We start from the raw sequence: 24,402 nt of genomic DNA on the forward strand, positions 1-24,402 counted from the left end.
GTATAAAAGATGCAGCCGACGCCATTTTCTCCAGTTTTTCTTGCCCCAGATGTCAGGTGCCCCTAAAACGGTAGGCTAAATTATGCCAATAAGCATGCATACACAAAAACAACTTTTCCTTCATCTACAGGCAAATACACCACATAGGTTGTATAGAATAGAGAAGTACAAATAAGTCCAGTAAGGAAAAGGGGGATGGTGGGAGGGTAACCTGGAGTGCAACAGTGAATACACTCGAACATCTACATTTATGGTGGGTACACAACTGTACTATGTTCTTTGTGTTTCACTGTTGCAGTCATTACAATTGGGTTGAATCCCAAAGTTAAGGTTGGGAGGCTGGTGCTAAATAGGATTGGGAGAGGCTATCAGGTCCTGCAGAACTGCAGTGGCAAAGCCTGCCCTGGATTTAGAGTAGAGAGGTAAGTGATAGTGCTTTGTAAAAGTATGCACTGAACTCCAAGTTGCAGCCTCTAAGATGTCTTTGGTTGGTATTCCTCTGAGGAAGGCTGCTGCTCTGGCTGAATGAGGCCTAATGCCCTTAGGCACTGATTTGCCATGCTGTGAATAGCTGAAAGAAATGCAGTGGCCTATCCACTTTGAAATAGTCTGTTTTGAGATAGGCTTTCCTTGTGATCCTGCAGCATATGCCACTAGAAGTTGTTCAGTCTTTCTGAAAGCTTTGGTTCTGTCCAAGTAGAAGCGTAGCTGCCTGTGAATGTCCAAAGAATGCAGAAGTCTCTCACTCTTATTGTGTGGGTTTGGGTAAAAGGTAGGTAAATGAATTGTTTGGTTAAGGGCCACACTGGACACTACCTTAGGCATAAATGTAGGGTTCGTCCTCAGAGAAACCCTGTCAGGATGGAAAATGATAAAAGGTTCCACAGCAGTGCCTGTAACTCTGAGACTCGTCTAGCGGAGGTTATTGCTAGGAGCAGAGCTGTTTTCCAGGTTAAGAATTTTATATCAGCTGCAGAGGCTGGCTCAAACGGAGGCAGTGTGAGTTTTTCCAAGACACAGTTGAGGTCGCATGCAGGTATTGGAGCCTTGGAAGTCTTATGTTTTGGCCCCTCTGAGGTACTGCCTTAGTAATGGATGAGAAAAAATAGGTGGTTCTGTATTGTAATGAGCTGAAATGGCAGAGGCATTAATTTTAATTGATGAAAAGGAAAGGCCTTTATCCAGCATCTCAGTTAAGTATTGCAAAATCTGAGGAATATTTGGAGCAATCGTGTCAATACCTTGTGCCTGCTTCCAAGCACAGAATCTCTTCCATTTTTCTGCATAAGATTTTCTGGTGCTAGGCCTCCTGGCCTCCAAAATAACATCCATCACTGCTTTAGAGAGAGGTGTGTCTTGAATGGCTACATTATCCGCCATGCTGCCAGATTTAAGGTCCTGAGTTGGCTGTGCAGTATCGGACTGTCTTGTTGGGTCAATAAGTGAGGAATTTGAGGTAATGTCCAAGCTGGGCATTGAGACAAGCTCTTTAGGATTGGGTATCAGTGCTGGTGGGGCCAGTCTGGGGCAATCAGTATCATTTTTGGCTTCTCTTGTCTGACCTTGAGGAGTACCTTGGGGAGGAGAGGCAGAAGAGGAAAGGCATTATACTATTACGTTTTTCCAGCTGAAAGATACAGCCTCCACTTTCCATGCTTGCTTGTGATAAGTCCTTGTGCAGAATCTCTGTAGTTGGCAGTTGTGAGGTGAGGCAAATAGGTCTATGTCCGGGCATCCTCAGTTCCTTGTTATCATGCTGAAGACTTCTGGATCCAATTTCCACTTGTGGGTATCCATTAGGTTTCTGCTTAGTTCATCTGCCAGAGTATTTATCCTTCCTGGCAAGAATTATGCTTGCAGGTGTAATTGGTAAGTCAATGCTGTGTCCCACAATTTCATGGCCAGTCTGCAGAGGGGGTAGGAATGTGTGCCCCCCTGCTTGTTTATGTACCACATGACTGTAGTATTGTCTGTCTTTATCAGTAGTTGTCCTGGATGAAGTAGATTCTTGAAGGCTGTCAGGGCATTCTGAACAGCTAGCATCTCTTTTTGATTGATATGTAGATGCATTTGACTTGCGGACCATGTGCCCTGAATACATCTTCCTGCCATATGGGCCCCCCAGGCATAATCTGATCCATCTGTTGTCAATGTCTGCCTAGCTGTGGGTAAGGTGAATGCCTGTCCCGTGTTGAGGTGACAGGCTTTTGCCCACCATTGAAACTCCTGTTTCAGGCAGGGAGTGAGGGTAATTATTGTTTCCAGGCTGTGGCAATGTTGAATCCAAACCCTTTTTAGATACCATTGACGTTTCCTCATATGCAGTCTTGCATATGGAATTAGCAGAATGCAGGATGCCATGAAGCCCAAAGCCTGCAGAATATTTCTTGCAGATAACTGGGTCTTTGTTGCCAACATTTTGAAATAAGAAGTTAGTTGTCTGTGTTTGTCTGGCGTGATATAAGCCATCTGGGCAGTTGTACTTAAGCTTGCACCCAGGAATATTATCTCTTGAGAGGTTAAGAGTTTTGATTTCTTTTTGTTTACTGTGTACCCTAGACCTGTTAGTAATCTTTTTACAAACGCTAGATGCAGTAGTAGAATGTCCTTGCTCTCTGCTTGAATAAGGCAGTCGTCCAAGTAAGGATATATTTGTATTCCTCTTTGTCTGCAAAATGCAATTACTGGTGCCAGGCATTTTGTGAAGACCCTGGGCGCAGTAGATAAGCCAAAGGGCAGTGCAGAGAATTGGTAGTGCATTGAGCCAGCTATAAATCTGAGGTATCTTCTGCATGACTGTCTGATTGGGACATGCAGGTATGCCTCTTTTAGGTCTAAAGTCACAAGCCAATCCTTCTTGCCCAGCAAGGGCAGAAGCTGCTGCAGAGTTAACATTTTGAATTTCGGAATATCCAGGAATGCGTGTAGGATAGACAGGTCCAGTATTGGTCTCCAGGCTTTGTCCTTTCTGGGTACCAAGAATAGCCTTGAGTAAAATCCTAGTCCCTGCTCTTGCTGTGGTACTTGCTGAATTGCTCTCATGTCCATGAGGGATGAAACTTGTTTTTGTGCCTCTGCCCATTGATTGCGTGGCAGGTCTGGCATACCGTTTGGCCTTGGCAGGGTGTGAAAGTGGAACCTGTAGCCTTGAGATACGATATTTAAGACCCATTTGTCCTGGGTGATCATGTGCCAATTTTGTGAAAAAAGTGCTAGTTTTCCTCCCAAAGGAGCTGCCAGAAGATAGGTGCTTGGTGCTGGCAGGGGAAAGTCATTGAGACTGTTACCTGTATGGCTATGATTTTTCCTCTCCGCTTTTGGAGGTAGAAGCACCCCATTGTTTAGGACTGTATGAGCCTTGGGACTGTGATCTGCCTCTCGGGCGTCTGTATAGAACAGTTTTGTACCTACCATAAATGTAGATGTTCGAGTGTTCACACTGCTGCAGTCATCACACTTGGGTTATCCTGCCGTCAGGCGGTCCCGCAGTCGGCCAGAGTTCCAAAGTCTTGGTCCGGCGTCGGTTGCTGTCGCTTCTTCCCTGACGTCAGTGCGCCAGGGGTATACAAGAGGCATCAGATGCCATTTTCTTCAGTTTTTCTTGCCCCAGATGTCAGGTGCCCCCAAGTAGATGGGCAATACATATTGCCAATAAAACATGTAAAGGAAATACAAGGAATACCTTCAGTTACAAGCAAATACACCACAAAGGTTGTACCAGATAGAAAGGTACAGAAAAGTTCAGCTAGGTCAGAGGGGATGGAGGGAGGGTAACCTGGACTGCAACAGTGTGAACACTCGAACATCTACATTTATGGTAGGTACAAAACTGTACTATGTTCATCATGTTACACTGCTGCAGTCATCACACTTGGGTTGAATCCCAAAGCTAAGGATGGGCGGTGGAATTAAACAGGGTTTGGAGAAGCTAGTAGGCCCTGCAGAACTGCAGTGGCAAAGCCAGCTCTGGTTTTAGAGTATAGAGGTAAGTGGTAGTGCTTGGTGAAGGTGTGCACTGAACTCCAAGTTGCAGCCTCCAAAATATCCTTTGTTGGTACCCTCCTAAGAAAGGCTGTTGATGTAGATGCAGCCCTGGTGGAATGGGATGTGTGTAGCAGAAACGGATACAATGTCCTATCCATTTTTAAATGGTCTGTTTTGAGATAACTTTTCCTTGTGATCCTGCAGCATAGGATACAAAGAGCTGGTCAGATTTTCTGAAAGCCTTAGTTTTATCCAAGTAGTAACGTAATTGCCTGTGAATGTCTAAAGAGTGCAGGAGCCTTTTCTCCTTTGTTCTGGGGATTTGGGAAAAAGGTGGGCAAATGAATGGTTTGGTTTAGGTCCACACTGGATACCACCTTTGGCATAAAGGAAGGGTTAGTTCGTAGAGCGACTCTGTCTTTATGAAAAATGAGGAAAGGCTCCACTGCCATTAGGGCCTGTAGCTCTGAGACTCTTCGAGCTGAAGTTATTGCTAACAGCAGGGCAGTTTACCATGATAGAAACTGTAAGTCAGCTGTAAAAGCTGGTTCAAAGGGCGGCAGTGCAAGCTTTTCCAGAACAAAGTTGAGATCCCAAGTTGATGTTGGTGCTCTCCTGGGCGGTCTTATGTTCTTAGCCCCTCTGAGGTACTTGCCTTAGCAGTGGATGTGAAAATAAAGGAGGATCCGTGTTGTAGTGAGCTGAAATCGCTGAGGTGTGGATCTTAATAGATGAAAAAGAAAGTCCTTTCTGCAACATCTCCGTTAAATATTGTAGAATCTGAGGAATGTTTGGAACAAGGGGATTTTGGCCTTTAGCCTGGTTCCAGGCGCAAAATCTTTTCCATTTGTCTGAATAGGCTTTCCTGGTGCTGGGCCTCCTGGCCTCCAGAATGACATCCATAACAGCTTTAGAGAGAAATGTTGGATGGTTGTTTAGGTAATTTGCCATGCAGCCAGATTTAAAGTCTTGAGCTGGCTGTGTAGAATCTGATTGTTTTGCTGAGTGAGCAGGTGAGGAATTTGAGGCAAAATCCATGGTGGGCCATGGGCCATGTTCCTTAGTATTGGATACCAGTGCTGGCGTGGCCAGTCTGGAGCAATGAGTATCATTTGTGGCCTCTCTAATCTGACTTTCAGCAGGACTTTTGCTAGAAGAGGCAGTGGAGGAAAGGCATACACTGTTAATGTTTTCCAACTGAATGAGAGGTTGTCCACTTTCCAAGCTAGTGGGTAGAATGTCCTTGTGCAAAATTTCCGAAGTTGGTAGTTTTGGGGGTTGGCAAACAGATCTATGTCTGGGCGTCCCCATTTTTGAATTATCATTGCTTATACTTGTGGATCTAGTTTCCACTCGTGCGGAACCATGATGTTTCTGCTTAGGTTGTCTGCCAATGTGTTTTTCTTTCCTGGCAGAAATTGTGCTTGCAGTTGAACTGGGTAGGTCAGTGCTGTGTTCCACAAGGTCATTGCTTTCCTGCATAGGGGGTAGGAGTGGGTGCCCCCTTGCTCGTTTATGTACCACATTCCTGTGGTGTTGTCCGTCTTTATTAGGAGTTGTCCTGTATGTAGGAGGTCCTTGAAAGCTGCTAGGGCATTCTGTACAGCTAGCATTTCTTTTTGATTGATATGCAGATGCCTTTGATCTGTAGACCATTTGCCTGAAAGCACTGTCCTGCCATGTGTGCTCCCCAGGCATAATCCGATGCATCTGTTGTTATAGTTTGCCTGGCTGTGGGTAAGGTAAAAGGCTGACCCTTGCTAAGGTGACATGCCTGAGCCCACCATAGAAATTCCTGTTGAAGGCAGGGAATGAGTGGTATTATTGTTTCCAAGCTGTGGCTGTGCTGAGTCCATACGCTTTTCAGGTACCATTGTAATTTCTTCATATGCAGTTTTGCAAATGGCATTAGTAGTATGCAAGATGCCATGAATCCCAATGCCTGCAGAATTTTTCTTGCAGGGTGTTGGGTCTTTGTTGCAATCATTTTGAAGTATTGAGTCAGCTGTTCTTGCTTGTCTGACATGAGATAAGCCATCTGGGCCATTGCATTTAAGCTGGCACCTAGGAATATTATGTTTTGTGAGGGCACTAGTTTTGATTTCTTTTTGTTTACTGTGCACCCTAGGCAACTTAATAGGTGTTTGACAAACGCCAGATGCTTTAAAAGAATGTCCTTGCTTTCTGCTTGAATAAGGCAGTTGTCCAGGTATCGATATATTTGAATTCCTCTTTGTCTGCAGTATGCAATTACTGGTACCAGGCATTTTGTGAAGACCCTGGGTGCAGTAGATAAGCCAAAGGGCAGTGCAGAGAATTGATAATGAGTTGAACCTGCAATAAATCGGAGGTATCTCTGCAATTTTGTCTGATAGGGACATGCAGGTATGCCTCCTTGAGATCCAACGATACTAGCCAAGCCTTCTTGCCCAGCATGGGAAGAAGCTGCTGTAGTGTTAGCATCTCGAATTTGGGTACTTGCAGATAAGTGTTAAGAATTGAAAGGTCCAGAATGGGTCTCCAGGCTTTGTCCTTTCTGGGGACTAGAAAGAGTCTTGAGTAAAATCCTTGTCCTTGCTCCTGTGTAGGTACCTGTTGAATGGCTCTCATGTCCATGAGAGCTGTAATTTGTTTTGAGCCTCTGCCCACTGATTTAGTGGCAGGTTTGGCATTCCTTTTATCCTTGGCAAGTGTGAAAGTGGAATCTGTATCCTTGTGAGACAATATTTAGGACCCATTTGTCTTTTGTGATGATGTGCCAGTTGTCTGCAAAAAGTGCTAATTTTCCTCCCAAGGGAGCTGCCAAGAGAGATTTGCTTGGCAGTCTGAGGGTTAAGTCACTGTGTTTGTCTTCTGATAGCTTGGGGCCTGTCTTCTCCTCCTTTCTGGGTTGCGGTACCCCATTGGCGAGGCTTGTAAGGGCCTTGTGACTGACCTCCGCCCCTTGGGCGTCTGTATTTGCCCCTCTGTGGTCCGTCAGAAGCTGGAAAGGACCAGTTTTTTGTTGGCCAATTTCTGCTGAAATGAGGGGGTTTGAACCTGTAAAAAATCCTTGACCGTTTGCATAGATTTTGCCTTATCCTCCATTTTCTTTAAAACCTCTTCTGCTTTTACACCAAATAAGACATCCTGCTGTAAAGGTGCATCCAATAACTTTGCTTTAACATGATCAGGTAGGGTTTGTTCTTTTAACCAAGCATGTCTACGTATGACAGACCCAGTCACTGCTGCTCTACAGGAAGCCTCCAATGAATCAAATCCACATTGTAAAGTATGTTTTCCCACTTATTCAGCTGCATGCAACAAATCTTGCATTTCCTTGAAATCAGGCTGCTCTGAATGTGTGATCATTTTTTGTTTTAATTGAGACATCAGGTATTGCTGATATTTCAGCATGTGAAACTGGCAATTTAAGGGCCTCATAGCTAGAGTAGCTGAGGTATATACTTTCTTTCCCCATCTGTCTAGTGCTCTGGAATCCCTTTCAGAGGGTACAGGATTTTTAGCAATAGAGGCCTTAACCCCTTTGGGACCCTGGGAAATGGTTTCTGGATCAGCAACAGGGCTTTTATATAGGAATTTGTGCGAGTCAGGGACTCTGTAGTATCTGTCTGGTTTGGCTGGTGCAGGAGGTAGAGAGTCTGGGTTAAGGCTAGATTCTAAGTAAACATTATCCACAATGTCCAACATGGGAGGGATAGCAAGTGGTCTGTGCTGGGGTAGTAAAAGGAACTCTCGGAGCCTTTTCTTAGAATCAGAGTAATCCTGGCCTTCCCAGTGGAAATGTTCCCTCATGGTATGTAAAGTTTCTCCAAAGGAGTAGTCTTCTGGGGGAGATGCTGAGGGAATAGACTCTTCAGCATCAGACTCTTCATAAGGGGGAAAAGAGTATTCCTGTTCCTCAGAAGAATCTGAGGAAATTGAAACCTGGTCAGAGGAAGCATAATCCTCCTCTTGTCTTGGCCTTTTATCAGGAGGGGGATGGGAACCCCTGATTAGGGTAATTAAATCTTCAGCCATCTTAAGCATTTGTTTCTTAGGCATGTGGCCTTGTACTGGAGACTGCTGTACAGTCTTTTTCGTTTTTAAAGGAGTTTTCAGCTTAGCATAAGACCTGATGGTGAGTGTAGTCGGTCTGAAGACACCTTCTGCAACTGAAGGCGTTTCAACTGCACCGGAATCTCCTTCTGCTCTGGAGTCGGAAGAGGCTAAAGATGAAGGCTGCGGCGGCCTAGTAATCTCCGCTTGGGAATTGGAAGCCGTCTGAGGTTCTAAATCAGCGGTCGTCAGGGGCTGCGTAGGCGCCTCACTGAAAACTGGAGAACTGGCGACTGGCCCAGCAAAGGCCTCGGAGTCTGGTTTGGGTCTCAGCTGCCTGTCCTTATCCTTGCGTTTTTTATGCATGTGCATGCCGGTCGTCGGTTACTCCGACAGCATGGTATAATTAAATTTCCTACCAAAGTAATGTCGGGCGAAATCAAACTGATGTTTAATAGTTCGTTTATTAAACCTAGCACAAAACCGACAACCTGTGACGTCGTGGTCTGAGCCTAGGCAAGGAATACAATAAGAATGAACGTCCTTATGAGGTATTTGCTTCCCACAAGAAATGCAATGGTTAACTTTTTCTGACATCGGACTGAGACAAAAAAAGGTTCCCTAACGGGGTACTTAGCTTTATTGAAGACTTCGGTCTGAAATTCGATTTGAAAATCTCAGGAGTCGGCCGACCGGCACTTGCGAACTGCTTCTGCTTCGAGCACCGCGCGGCAAGAAAGACTGAAGAAAATGGCATTGGATGCCTCTTATATACCCCTGGCGCACTGACGTCAGGGAGGAAGCGACAGCAACCGACACCGGACCAAGACTTTGGAACTCTGGCTGACTGCGGGACCGCCTGACGGCAGGATAACCCAAGTGTGATGACTGCAGCAGTGTAACACGATGAACATCTGCCTCTTTGTGGCCTGTCTGACACTGGAAAGGGCCAATTCTTTGTAGGCCAGTTCCTGCTAAATCTGGGAGGCTGTACCTGTAAGAAATCCTTCACTGTTTGCATAGATTTAGCTTTGTTCTCCATTTTCTTCAACACCTCTTCTGCTTTAACACCAAACAAGGTATCATGCTGTAATGGAGCATCTAATAGTTTTGCTTTAACATGATCGGGCAGATTCTGTTCTTTTAACCAAGCATGCCTCCTAATGACAGAACCTGTAACTGTGGCCCTGCAGGAGGCCTCTAGAGAATCAAAACCACATTGCAAATTATGCTTTCCCACTTGTTAAGCTGCATGCAATAAATCCTACATTTCTTCGTTTTCTGCACATTCTGAATTTGTCAACATTAAGCAGTGACATAATATATTGCTGATATTTAAGCATATGAAACTGACAATTTAAAGCTCTTACAGCCAAGGTAGCAGAAGTATAAATCTTTTTCCCCCATCTGTCCAGGGTCCTTGAATCCCTATCAGAGGGGATAGGGTTTTTTGCAGTGGAAGCCTTGACCCCCTTGGGACCCTGAGAGATAGTTTCTGGGACAGCAGCAGGGTTTTTGTAAAGAAATGTATGTGAATCAGGAACCTTGTAGTATCTGTCTGACTTAACAGGAGCTGGTGGTAAAGAGTCAGGAGACAGACTCTGAAAATACATCATCTACAATGTCTAAAACAGGAGGAATAGCAAGGGGCCTGTGCTGAGGTAATGAAAGGAAGTCTCTGAGCCTTTTCTTGGATTCTGAGTAATCTTGGCTCTCCCAGTGGAAATGATCCCTCATAGTATGCAGGGTCTCCCCAAAAGAATAATCCTCAGGAGGAGAGGCTGAAGGGATATTCCTGTTCAGAAGAGGAATCAGAGGAAATGAAAACCTGATCTGAAGATTCATATTCTATCTCTTGCCTAGGCCTCTTATCAGGAGGGGGATGGGAACCCCTGATCAAAGTAATTAGGTCTTTGGCCATTTTAAGCATCTGTTTTTAGGCATGGAGGCCTGTCCAGGAGAATGCTGCACTTGTTTCTTTGTCTTTAGCGCTGCTTTAGTCTTTGCCTTTGAAGCTGAAGTTGGTTTTGCATATAACTGTGTAGGCCTGAAAACACCCTCAGAAGCCGATGCCTGCTCAGCGGCTCCGGACCCATCTGAGGGAATAGTTTCTGAGTGTCCAATACCTTGAGTTTCCAGCAGCCTAGTCGGCTCCACGTGGGAGTCGGAAGCGGCCTGTGGCTCTGAGGTAGCGGGCGTCAGGGGTTGCAAAAGCGCCTCACTGAGAATCGGCGACAGGCCTAGCGGAAGCCTCATCGGTTTTGGACCTCCGATGCCTGTCCTTTTCTTTTTCTTTGCGCTTTTTATAAACTCCGGTAGTCGGCTGTTCCTATGGCATTATATAATTGAATCTTCTGCCAAAGTAATGAAATGCAAAATCGTTCCGACGCTTAATAGTGCATTGGTTAAATCTAGCACAAAACCGACAACTAGCAACATCGTGGTCAGGGCCTAGGCAAGGAATACAGTAAGAATGAAAATCCTCATGAGGTATTTGCTTCCCGCAAGAAATACAATTATTAACTTTTTCTGACATCGGTCTGGAGCAAGAAAAAAGTTTCCCCAACGGGGTACTCAGCTTTAATGAAGACTTTGGATCTGTAATTCGAATTTGAAAATCTCAGGAGTTGGCTGACCGGCACTTGCGAACTGCTTTTGCTTTGGGCACCGCGCGGCAAGAAAGACTGGAGAAAATGGCATCAGCTGCATCTTTTATACCCCTGGCGCACGGACGTCAGGGAGAAGACAGCAACCGACGCCGGACCTAGACTTTGGAACTCGGGCCGACTGCGTGTAGCCTGCCAGCAGGATAACCCAATTGTAATGACTGCAACAGTGAAACACAATGATCATTTGGTAATGCAAATAGCCTACTTTGAAGCGGAGGTATCTTCTGCAAGATTCCCTGATTGGGATATGCAGGTAAGCCTCTTTTAAGTCTAGAGTTACCAACCAGGCATTCTTGCCTAGCATAGGCAGTAGCTGTTGCAGAGTCAGCATCTTGAATTTTGGAATGTCCAGGAAAGTATTTAGAATGGATATGTCCAGAATTGGACGCCATGATTTGTCTTTTCTGGGTACCAGGAAAAGTCTTGAATAAAAACCTTGTCCTTTTTCCTTTTCTGGTACTGGTTGAATAGCCCCCATATCCATGAGGGACATGACTTGTTTCTCGGCCTCTGCCCACTGATTTGGAGGCAGATCTGGCCATCCGTTTGGGGTTGTAATGTGTGGAAATTTAATCTGTACCCCTAGGATACTATATTTAAGACCCACTTGTCCTGGGTAATTAGATGCCAATTTTGAGCATGAAGTGCTAGTTTCCCCCCCAAAGGGGCTGTCAAAAGATAAGTGCTTGGAAATGGCAGAGGAAAGTCATTGAGACTGTTTACCGTAGGGTGGTGCTTTGCTACTTCCTGATTTGGAGGTGGAGGCACCCCATTGTTTTGTCCTGTAAGATCCTCGTGACAGGAAACCTGGAGCCCTTGGAGTGTCTGGTTTTGACCTGAGCGGCTCTGTTGGGTACTGGAAAGGACCAGTTCTTAGTAGGCCAATGCCTACTGAACCTGGGTGTCTGCAATTGCAAGAAATCTTTTACAGTTTTCATAGATTTAGCCTTGTCTTCCATCTTTTTCAAAACTTCTTCTGCCTTATTACCAAACAGACTGTCCTGCTGTAAAGGAGCATCCAGCAATTTAGCTTTAACATGATCAGGCAGATTTTGCTCCTTGAACCAAGCATGCCTTCTTATCACAGATCCAGTTACGGCAGCCCTGCAAGAGGCCATCAAGGAATCAAAACCACATTGCTTTCCAACTTGTTCAGCTGAATGCAATAAATCCTGTAACTCTTTATTTTCCACACAATCAGAAATCAACATCATTTTCTGTTTCAGTAAGCCCATGACATGCTGTTGATATTTAAGCATATGAAATTGACAAGTTTAAAGCCCTGATTGCCAGGGTTGCAGACGTATAAACCTTCTTACCCCGTCTATCCAGCGCCCTGGAGTCTCTATCAGAAGGGGTAGGAATTTTAGCAGTAGAAGCCTTAACACCCCCTTGGGACCCTGAGAAATTGTTTCAGGGTCAGCAGTAGGATTTTTGAAAAGAAACTTGTGGGAGTCAGGAACCCTGTGATATCTGTCTGGCTTACTAGGAGCCGGAGGCAGGGAATCAGGCGCCATGCTGGATTCTGAGAAAACATCATCAACAATGTCTAAAACAGGAGGTATAGCCAAAGGCCTATGCTGAGGAAGAAGAAGAAAATCCCTAAGTCTCTTTTTGGATTCTGAAAAATCCTGACTCTCCCAATGAAAATGTTCCCTTAAGGTATGCAAAGTCTCTCCAAACGAAAAATCCTCAGGAGGAGAAGCAGAAGGGATGGATTCTTCTGCATCAGAGTCCTCATAAGGGGGGAATAGAAAATTCCTGATCAGAAGAGGAATCAGAAGAAATGGAAACCTGATCTGAAGATTCATAATCAGTGCCTTGCCTAGGCCTCTTAGCAGGAGGGGGTTGGGAACCACTGATCAAGGTAACTAAATCCTCAGCCATTTTGATCATTTGTTTTTTAGGCATAGGGGCCTGTGCACGTGGCTCATGCGTCATTTTTTGACACACAGAAGTTGGTTTTGGCCTTGTTTTTGATGATGGCGCCAGTTTGATATATAAATCTTTAGGCCTGAAAACACCCTCAGAAACCGGTGCCGGCTTAGCGGCTCCAGACCCATCCAAGGGAGAGACATCCGCGGGTTCAATACTTGGAGAATCTCGCGACATACCAGACTCCGAATGGGTCTCGGTAGAGGCCTGCGACTCAAAAGTAGCGGACATCAGGGGCTGCGAAAGCACCTCACTGAGTACCGGCTACTGGCTTAGGAGAAGCTTCGTTGTCAGTTTTGGACCTCAATGGTCTGTCTCTGCCTTTTTCTTTGCGTTTTTTGTGAATTCCGGTAGTCGGATTGCTAACCGATGACATTTCAGGACAGTTAAATCTTGAACCAAAGTATTTAGAAGCAAAAATATACCGACGCTTAATAGTGCATTGGTTAAATTTAGCACAAAACTGACAGCAAAGCATGTTGTGGTCAGGGCCTAGGCAAGGAATACAGTACAAATGAAAATCCTTATGATGTATCTGCTTCCCACAAGTAATACAATTATTAACTTTTACTGACATCAGTAAGGAGCAAGAAAAAGTTTCCCCAACGGGGTACTTAGCTTTAGTTTGAAGACTTCGGTTCTGAAACTTGAAAACGAAAATTTCAGGAGTCGGCCGACCGGCACTTGCGAACTGCTTCTGCTTCAGGCACCACTAGGCAAGAAAGATTAATTAAAATGATGTCGGCTGCATGTTTTATACCCTGATGACCCGTCATCATGGAAAGGAGACCGCAACTGACGCAGGACCCAAGACTTTGTTATTCAGGCCGACTGAGGGCAACCTGCCAGCAGATTACCCAAATGTAATGACTGCAACAGTGAAACATGAAGAACATCACAGGAATATGCCAACCCTCCTTGCAAGAGTTCACACAGATACGACAGCATCAAGGGGACCTCACCTTGCAGTGTATCCAGCTGTCTTTGTAGACACCACATAGAAAATCTTTTCCATTTAGACAAATAAGATCTCCTAGTATTAGGTTTCCTGGCCTCCTGCAGGACTGCTAGCATGTCCTTGGTGTAAAGGTGTCTGTAAGGGATCAAGATTCCATCACCCACAGAGTTAGGTTCAGAGATTCCAGGTGGGGATGGATTAGGGAACCCTTGTCCTGTGTGAGAAGGTCCACTCTGTGAGGTAACCTGTGATAATTGCCCCTGGCTAAATGCAGAAAAGAGGGGAACCAATGCTGTCTTGGCCAAAAGGGAGTCACCAACAAGATTTCTGCTTTGTCCCGCTGTATTTTCAGTAGGACTTTTTTGAAGGAGTGGGAAGGGAGGGGGATGCATACAGAAGCATCCCCTTCCATGAGATTGAAAAGGTGTCCACTGCCCTGGGTAGCCTGGTCCAAATTAGTGGTAGTTGTCTGTTCAGAGGGAGGCGAACAGATTTATTTGTGGTGTACAACCCAGGAACACATCCCTGTGAAGCATCCATTCGTGGGACTGTGACATGGACCTGCTGAGAGTGTCTACCTGAGTGCTCTGTGCTGAAGGGATATAAACTGTCTGCAAGGAGACTCCCTCTTGGACTGCCAGTTCCCAGGCTTGGAGTGCAAGTCTGCATAGCAAGTAGGATTTTGTTCCCCCCTGTTTGTTCACATACCAAAGAACTGTAGTGCTGTCTGTGAACAATTTCAGGGGTCCTTGTTTTAGGATATGTAGAAAATCTCTCAATGCAAATAAGATTGCTCTCATTTCCCTGATGTTGGTATGCTCTTGCCTGAAGGTGTCTGACCAGGTACCCTGCACTCTCAGGCTGCTTAAAGCAGCTCCCCAACCCACATCTGAGGCATCTGTGTACATCTCCTGAACTGGGGGAAGGGGTTGCAAGGGTAGGCCTGGGTTGGTGTGACTTGCTCCAACCATCAGAGGATATCCTTTCTCAGGCAGGGAAGGAAGGGAATGTTGAAGTCCAAGGGGTGTGAATGTTGGGTCCATATTGACCTCAGGTGCCATTGCAATTTTCTCATGTGGAGTCTTGTCCAGTAATCTAAAATATTGCTTGGCTGTCATAGCAGTGGCGTGGAGAACAGAGAACAGTTACTGCTTTAGGTTTTCCACCTTTTGAGGTGGAAGGAATGCTCTCATGACATCTATCCTTATTCTGCACCCCATGAAAATTTACTCCTGGGAGGGATTCAGGTTGGACTTGGGGTAACTAATGTTGAATCCCAGTGCCTGCAGGACTGAGATAACTTTGTGTAGTTGGTACTGTAGGGATCTGGAGCATTCTGCCTGTATCAGGAGGTCATCCAGGTATGGAAATATTTGAATCCCCTGGACTATGCGATAAGCAATAACTGGAGCCAGACACTTGGTGAATAACCCTTGGAACTGTACGGAGTCCAACGGGCAAGGCAGAGAACTGAAAATATGAGGAAACATCTACATTTATGGTAGGTACAAAAACTGTACTATGTTCATCGTGCATGCAGCTGCAGTAATCTATATATGTAGAGAGTCCCAAGCTATGCATAGGGTGTAGGGTACTATAAGGAACTCCTGCAAGACTGCAGTGGCAAAGCCTGCTCTTGTTCTGGAATATAAGGGCAGATGGTAGTGTTTTGTGAAGGTATGTAGAGAACTCCAAGTGGCTGCCCAAGATATCTTTAGTAGAGCACACCCTCTGAAGAGGCTGAAGGAGAGGTGGCTGTGGCCCTGGTGGAGTGAGATCTGATACCAGTAGGGACAGGTTTTCCATGATAGTACAAAATGAAAAAAGCGTATAAAACCAAATGGAAAAATTTTTTCTAGTATGTAGTTAAGGTCCCAAGCTGGTGGTTGTTGTTTCCTTGGAGGGTCTTGTGTTCTTAGCCCCTCTGAGGAACTGTCGTGAAGTGGTGGTGAGAGAGGAGGAGAGGATGTTAATTGTGCAATTGCAATTGCTGAGCTGATTTTGATTGAACTATCTCTGTGAACACACCTGGATGTAGCTTCCATTCATGTGGATCTGTCATATTTCTTCTCAGAGTGTCTGCCAGTGTGTTTCCATCCCTCTGCAAGTAACTGTGCTTGAGTTCGATTTGTCTTTCAGAGAAGTTGTTCCTCCTTGTTTGTTTATGTACCACATTACTGTGGTGTTTGTCTGTCTTATGAGCAATTGTCCTGGATGCAGGAAGTAGTCTGCAGTAGGCAATCACTGATGCCAGGCACTTGGTGAATACTCTGGGCGCAGTAGATAAGCCAAGGGCAATGCAGAGGGGTGATAGGGTTTGTATAGCCCTCATGTTTAGGAGCTTTGAAATTTGCAGTTGTGCCTCTACCCTTTGTTTTTTGGTAGGTTGGCATGCCTCTCATTTTTTTTGGAAGAGTGTGAAAGTGAAATTTAGCCTCTGTTTATAATGTCCAGTATCCATTTTTGCCTGTTGTGACACACAATATTCTTGCAAATAGCAGTGCTAGCTTCCCCTCCCAAAGGTGCCAGCCAGTTGAATCTGGCATGGAATGACCTCTGTCCCTTCCTCATCTGTATCTGCCTCTTTGGGCTTGTGCCTCTAGGGCATCATAACCACATTGTAAAGTGTGTTTACCCACTTGTTCTGCACTATCATCATATCCTGTAAACTCTTTTAAATCTGGTTGTTCAGGTTGAGACATTTTGTTTTTAATTGTGATAACAGGAATTGTGATATTTTAATCATATGAAACTGGCAGTTTTAGCCCCCCACCTTTCTAGAATCTAGATTTCCTTTTCAGCAGGAAGTGGATTCTAGCAGTAACTAGGTACTCTATAATATCTATCAGGCTTAACTGGTGGTGGAGGAGGTGAATCATCAGGAAGCAAGCCTCTCAGTAGACATCATCAGTACCTAGTACCAAAACAGTGTTCCTCAGCATCAGAATGTCTCTGATAAAAATGGATCCTGGTCCAGAAGAGAGATTCCTCCCCCACTCTGGGTCTCTTGTCGGGGGGGGAGCCTGACCTGATAAAGAAGATAAGATAGATCCTCATTTTAATTAAGCATTTGTTTCTTGGGGCCAGGAGATGGATGGGCCTTGTGCAGCAGGCCTAGTGTGATGCCTGCCTGCTTTGGATTTAGTGAAGGCCTTAATAAGAGGAGAGGATGAAGGCCTAACCATGGGTGGATGCTGCAGCTGTATGCACGATGAACATCCTACAGAAAAATGCAAGTATTTCCTGTAGCTGGGCCTTATCAATATGTGTAGGTAGGCATCCTTCATGTCCAAAGTGGCTAGAAATCCCTGAGGCATTACCAAGGGAAAGTGGATTTGTAGAGTAAGCATACGGAAGGTGGGTACTTGTAAGAAAAGGGAGAGGGGGGAGAGAGCCAGGATAAGTCTCCATGGTCCATCCTTCCATGGTACTAGGAAGAGTCTGGAGTAAAAGCCCTTTCCCTTTTCTGACAGGGGAATGGGTTGTATGGTTCCTTGAGAAAGGAGGGTATCTATGACTGGCTGAAAAAGGGGGACCTGGTCTTTGGGTGGCTGTGGGACACCTCTCCAAGAAGGAGGGATGATCCAAGCCATGAAATAACCCTTTTCTATAATGGACAAAGCCCACCTGTCTTGAGGTAATGCTTCGCCAAACTACATGACAGTGAGAACGCCTTAGGACAGGGGAATGGAGTTTAGGGTGTGGACAGCAAAGGTAGGTAGTCACAGACTATGCCCTGTCTTGAAACAGTAGTTTCTGGACAGGAGTCTGAGCAGGCCTGGAAGGAGTCTGCTGCTTCCTAGTGTTCTTTCTGGTCCTAGAATGGGGGGCTAGAGCACAGTGTTTTCTAATGAAATCGGTTTTGGTGGGTAGTTCCTATGAAATTTGGGGACAGGGGAGATGACCAAGTGTTTGAGGTCCTGGAGTTCCTTTCCCCTTTGTTGAAGGGTCTTAAATAGCTCAGCCACTTTAGCCCCACAAAGGGCAGAGTTATCCAGGGGAGCATCCAGGAGTTTAGCCCTAATATCATCAGGTAAGGGCTGTAAATTTTAACCATGAGCATCTTCTAAGGACTGAGACAGAGGCTGCAGATCTGGCAGAGGCATCTGGAGCATCATAGCTGCATCTAACAGAATGACCTGTAACTTGAGAAGACAATGAGATGAGGCTAGATATTTGAGCCTTAGCAGCTGAGTCAGGGAGGTCTGTCAAACTCTTAATGACTGAGCCAAAAGGGCCAGGGCATACTTAAACATATGTGTCTGGTAATTTACTGCTCTAAAGGCCAAGGTAGCAGAAGTGTAAACTTTTTTGCAAATGCGCTCCATTGTCTTACTGTCCTTGTCTGTGGGAAGGACAGAGGTGGAGGGAAGTGACCCAGATGGTTTATCGGCAGAAACAGAGACAGTGCCAGGGTCTGGAGCAGGGCATTTAAATCAAGAATTTGGCCCCTTCAGGTACTTACAGAATCTGTCAGGCTTTCAAAGGGGGGTCTGGATTCACAGAGGTTGCATTGAAAGCATCCAAGAAGGCTGGTAAGACTGGTGGAATGGCAGAAGGAGCAGGAGTGTCCATCTACAAGAGCTGGTAGTATCTTTTTTGGACCTCTGACATATAAGAGGAATCCCACTTGCAATATTCCCTCATTTTTTAAGTGGTCTCACCACAGGTGAGGTCCTCTCCTGGGGAGTCTGCCTCAGAGCAGAATCCTCCTCTGGGGAAGCATAACCAAGAGGGGAGGGCATCTGGGACAAAAAGGACGGAGAATCCTCCGAAGAGGAGTCTGAGGAATCCTCAGCTTCAGGATGGAGAATGTCATCAATGCGAGGCCTGGGACTAAGGAAAGGTGGGGTAGCCAGTGAAGAAGCAGTCATAGCAGGCCTTAGGGCTATAAAAGCATTAAATATGCTCTGGGAAAAGTCCTACCAGTCCGGTTGGCTTTCTGCAGGAGGGGAAGCATGCTTAGTCTTTTGCTTCTTATTCAGGGAAGGCCTAGAATCTGTTCGCTCGGAAGCAGAGGAAGAGCCTGTCTGGATGGCCGTAATGAGCCTAGGTTCCTCCTCATTGTCATCGACGGATGTCTGCAAGACATCCATGGACGTGCCTTCTGCCCTAGGTTCTGTGGCCTCCTGAACGGTACCTGCTATACCTATTCCGGCAGATTCTGAATGTTCTTCCAGACTAATGTCGGCCACAGGAGGGACGTTGGGTGGAGGAGGAGGAGCAGCAGGTGCAGGCCTGGAAACTTTGGCGTTCTTCTTAGGTGGCTCTATGGTCTGATGGGACGGCCCCTCCATCGTTAGCACCAAGAGTTTAAGACTCTGGTTTTCTACGTAAATATTAAGGGCGTGCAGACGACTGTGGAGTGTCTTAGGTACAAAGGCCTGAGAGCTTGCTCAAGTTTGATGATTGTGTGTAGGCTTTAAGCAGGAAAGGCAGAGGTCGTGGGTGTCCTTATGGGGGATCTGACACCTGCACCTACACCTTCCTTTCCTAGCTGGCATGAACCTAAACAGGCATGCTGTGACTCAAGATAAACAGAAAAAATGGCCCCACCAGGGTACTTACCTTTTAATTCGAAGATCTGACAGCAGGAAGAGCTGACTTTCGACTGGCAGCAGAGAAGTTCTGAGAAAAGGTACGTGCAGACATCACTTTTACGGCCCACTCTCCCTCAGCCAACATCAGACGTCCCATGTACCTAGCAGTGACTAGAAGCTTTTGTATACTGGCTGGACATTCAGGTAGCTAGCAGAGGATGACCCAAGGGTTTGGAATACTGCAACATGAGAACAGAAGGACATCTAGAAGAGAGATATTTAGAAAGGGAAAGCACCAAATTACATAGAAATAAATGTAAATTCTGGGAACAATACAAGCAGAATAATGCTCAGGAGGTTTAAGGGAGAGCAGGAATTGAGTAATTTATATAATGCTGGACTGACTATAAGTATAAAGAAAGGAAAAAAATGTTACGCATAATGTATGTAAATAGAAAAAAATGTCAATATGACTTGTTTCCTTTTCTGTGATAGTATGTTTGCCTACATCTTAAATAACAAATTAATACAGGTGTTAAAAAAAAAAAAAAACAGCAAATCCACCAAGAAAGGAAACAGCAGGGAAAAACAGCTGAGCAACTTTCTGATTTCATTTTCAACCAGAAAAAAACAAAGCAAGAGTCAAATGCCATAATGCTTCTCTAATGGTAAAAAAATATAGTAGTGGACATTTCTTCAATAAGGGGACAACTAACAGCAGCTGCACTCCAACAGAAGTAAAATATGGTTGAAAATCCTGACAACATGGAACATGCCAGAAGCATTAAAAAGGTTGAGGCATATAATATCTAGGCCTCGAAAAAGGAGAATACACAGTTAATCAGTTTGGATACATGTCAAAAATACTACCGCCTGTGAAAGGAAAATGCTACGCAGAGAAACAAAAAGTAACACTTTCATTCAGATTACAGAAAGAAAATACTAAAACTAGTCAAAAGTAGCCTGAAATTACTCAACTGCATCTGCTTTTTAGCCTGGCAAAAGCTATTTGGAGTGGAAGGTCTTCACACAGAATTATGAGCAAAGGGGGGATGTTTCGCAGGCTGTGAAAGCTGCAGATGCAGATTTAATGCCTAATGGCAACAGTCCTGATATTGGAGAACACAAAGAATGGCATACCTTTCTCTCCTTACAGATGAATTTTAAAGTTTTTTTTTTAAATTTCATAACCGAAAGAAATGAGAAATAAAATTAAAAAAAGATATGTGCATGAAGATGATCATTTCCAAAATGTCCATCTTCAGTTACTATGCAGCCTAGCCAAATTTTAATCAAGTATATAAAGCCCAAGAAAGTGCACAGTCTAAGTGAAATCCAGTACACAGATGGTCCTTACTAAACCTCTGAAGAAAAGTGAAATCAGACATCAACCACCTTATCATCTTTGTGGTACAGAAGGACCAAGTCCCTACAGTGAAACAACAGGCTCTGGTTTGAGAACTACTACTCCACTGGGATGAGGGGGGATATGTGGGAATGAGCAGCTTTAATGCTTACACAGCTATTACAAAGCAGAATGAGCTTCCTGTCGGAGTATACTCCTCCAGGGATTCTAGTTCAAGCAGTTGAAATGTGCAAGGAAAGCATAGGTAAATAATCTGCAGTATAGGGTTTAAGCATGTTAGCCAAGTAAATGCAGACTGAACTGACATCAGTGTATGCTCAGCAGAAGGACAGAGGATAACAGCATGCCAAAGAAAAGCCACCTGCCATCTAGTGTTAGGATGCCACTGCACTGGCATGCCCCATTTCATCTTTACCTTGGCTTTGAAGCCTGAGGAGGAATACAGAAGATGGAGGACAGCAGAGAAGCACCAAAAACTGAAAGTACAAAATGTCAAGCTGAAAGAACTAGCATCTCACTAAGCAGTTAATGACAGAGTTTGTAATGATCAGAATTTTACATGGACAGCAACCTCATAAAACTTAAGCAGCAAGCCAAGATGTGGTTCAGTGTTTAATCCACACCCAACATGGAATTAGATAAGAAAGCCCTACTATTCTTATCTCTGTCTAAAATAAGTCCAGTACCTGCCAGAAGATACATTTACCATGAGAACAATACTATCTACCATCTAACTTCTAAAATAAGCAATCAACTCCACTGACCTTTTAATGTGCACTTCCAGAGCAACCCCATGTCTAGACCCATCAGGTACATGCTCTAGGCGGATAATGGTGTCTATGAATGTGACTTTGATCCTTCTCAGTACTGTGAAATAAAAGTATATAAAATGTTAGCACTACTTTCCAAAGCTCTATACACATTAAAATTATTCAATTGCATTACAATAAATGTGAATCAATTTCAAGTTAAAAAAGATTATGTTAAAAGGCACATTAAAATGAATAACAGCAGTGCTTTCAAGTGTACAATGAAGGCATTCCAAGTAAATGAAAATGAATAAAACAGTCATGTACTAACACTTGAAGAAAGACTAAAAATAAGAAGTTATGTACCTACCATATTCTTGCTGGATGGGTTCGGAGCGATCCCTCGGCTCGACTAAACAACTAAAAAGCTCGAGAGCTAATTCTATATCACACAATGTTAGGCGGTAACTACTCAGATCTCTTTTTGTAGCTATATCAAGCAATACTAGACTGCAAAATGGAATAACAAGATTAGGAAAAGAAACACAAAACAATTCCTGTCGGTCTGTCCAGGCTTGGGGAAGGAGGAGGGCCTTGAAGAAAAAGAAGAAGAAGAAGACAACTAACATGTTATATTATAATAACTCTTAATTTTAAAATAGTTGTCAATCTCGCCTTCATTCTTGCTGGATGGGACCCTAGCACCTTATCCCGGGTGGCCTATCGGAACAGACTCTTGAGAACAGTGGAACCAAAATTGGCACGGCTAGAAACCATGTCCAATTTGTAATGTGAAATGAATGTATGAGGAGAAGCCCATGTGGCTGCTGCACAGATTGAGTCTATTGGCAACCTGTCCTGAAAGGCAATGGATGTAGCTAATGCCCTGGTTGAGTGAGCTCTAGGTCTTGAGGGTAATTTCTGATGTCTAATCTCATAGATGAAGGTAATTGTAGAAGTTAACCATCTAGACAGAGATACTTTGGTAACTGGAAGGCCTAGTCTTCCTTCTGCATATGACAGAAACAATTGATCAGATTTCCTGAGTTGTTTAGTTCTGTCTAAGTAATATCTCAGTTGGCGATGAACATCCAAAATGCAGCTTTTGCTCTGATCTATTTGAATAGTTAGGGAAAAAGACAGGGAGATCAATAACCTGGTTTAGGTTAATTTGAGAAGAGATTTTTGGTAAAAGATGGGGAGATACTCTGTCTTTGTGAAAAACTAGGTAAGGAGGGCGACTGCAGAGGGCTTGTAGTTCTGAAACTCTTTTCGCTGAAGTAATGGCCACCAGAAAAAGTGTCTTCCAGGAAAGCAATTTCAGAGAACATGAAGCGGGAGAATTAAAGGCCAGAACCAAGTTTAAATCCCATTGAGGTGGAGGTCTTTGATCGGAGGTTTGAGGAGAAATACACCTCTTAGAAAGGCCTTACAGAGTTTGTGAGCCATTATGCTAGATTCTGAAACCCCGACATGAAAATTAGAAATGGCAGCCAACTGAACTCTGATGGTTGATGCCGACGATCCTGAGTGAAAAAGTTCCGCCAGGAAGTCTAAAATGGATTGGATAGATGCAGTAAAAGGATCAATGTTTTTCGATGATGCCCAACAGGTTCCATTTACTAGTATAAATCTTCCGGGTAGAGGATTTATGAGAGGCTATTAATATATCTCTGACCGAGCGAGATATTGAGGGAAGCCTGGCTAAGGTAGGAATTGGAGAAACCATGCTGTGAGGTTTAGGGAAGACAGAGATTGGTGCAGCTGACCCGACTGATGGGTAATCAGGTCTGGTACTGGGTCCAGATGCCAAGGTTGCTCCAAAAGGGGAACCATATCTGTCGAGACCAGTAAGGGGCAATGAGGATCATGGTCGCTCTCATCGCGATGGCTTTCTGTATTAGGAAGAGGTATCAATGGAAAGGGAAAGGCATACAGAAGTCCCTCTCTGGTGGGTTGGCCAAGTCTTGACACTTGCTGTTTTAGGATAACCCCATCTTAGAAATACCTCTTCTAGAATTGGCGTCTTTAGAGACCACTCGTGTGGCATGAGGATTGCTCTGCTCAATTTGTCTGCAATGGCGTTGGATTTCCGAGGGGATGCGTTGCTATCCCATTGCCAAAGTCTGAGTGCTTCTCGACATAAGGGGTATGACCTGGTTCCGCCTTGTTTGTTGATGTACCACACCACGGACATGTTGTATAGTCCCTATGGGAAGAGCTCATCTCTAGGACATTTATGTGCAAGTGGCACTCGAATGGTTGCCATGTGCCCTGGACTGTCCTGCCCTGATAATGCCCCCACCCGATCAGGGAGGCATCTGTTGTCAGCGTGTCAACTGGAGGGAGAGAGAAGGGTCTTCCTTGGAGAAGTTGAGGTGGCGTGACCCACCAAGATAGCTGGTTTCTGCATACTTGAGTGATTAGTATGGAATGGGACATCGGGAGTCGCTGAAAGGACCATTGGGTGAAGAGCATCCACTGGAGGATTCTCATGTAAGCGAGCTAAGGGAAGAAGAGGAATAGCTGCCCATGAGCCCCAATACCTTTAACACCAGCCTGACTTTGACTTTGATCAAATTCAAGTAGAGAAACTTGGTTTGAATGTCTAAAACCCTCTGCTCTGTGGCGTCGCCGACAGAGTCTCGTATCTCTATTTGCGCGCCTATGAAGGTAATAGACTGACAAGGCGACAAGACAAAATTTATTGATATGCCTAGAGCTTGACAGGTTTGCACTGTGAAATTTCTGGAAAGTAGAGCTGATGCCTGGTGGTGGAGCCAATCGTCCAGATATGGAAACACCTGGAATCTCAAGTGAGCCGTGACCACTGCCATGCATTTGGTGAACACTCCGGGGCTGTAGTGAGACCAAAGGGCAGGGCTCTGAACTGATAGTGACTGGCTCCTAGCCTGAAGCGGAGATATCTCCTGGGCGTCGGTTCATTTTGATGTGATAGTGCAGCGTCCTGAAGATCTATAGAGCACATCCAATTGTCCTGACCCAAGAAGGGTAGGATGGACTGTAAGCGTGACCATCCGAATTTTGTTTTCTTGATAAACTTGTTTAAGCGACTGAGATCTAGGATGGGTCTCCAGTCCCTGTTTTTGGTACCAAAAGAATTTGGAGTAGATTCGGATCCTTGCTGGTCTGCTGGGACTGG

At 44.8% G+C, this 24,402-nt stretch overlaps 1 protein-coding gene across 1 annotated transcript in view; it reads right to left on the minus strand.

The window, feature by feature from the left end:
- The window catches only part of ATG2A (autophagy related 2A), a 2,853,001-nt gene that overhangs the window by 2,618,609 nt on the left and 209,990 nt on the right, over positions 1-24,402 (minus strand). The window contains exon 4 of the mRNA XM_044075772.1: positions 21,255-21,357. Coding sequence (XP_043931707.1) covers positions 21,255-21,357 — 103 coding nt within the window. The remainder of the gene's footprint in view (positions 1-21,254; positions 21,358-24,402) is intronic.

The sequence above is a fragment of the Protopterus annectens genome, chromosome 6.part1 (assembly GCF_019279795.1).
Source record: "Protopterus annectens isolate FY-2018-M chromosome 6.part1, PAN1.0, whole genome shotgun sequence".
Classification (NCBI taxonomy): Eukaryota; Metazoa; Chordata; order Ceratodontiformes; family Protopteridae; genus Protopterus; species Protopterus annectens.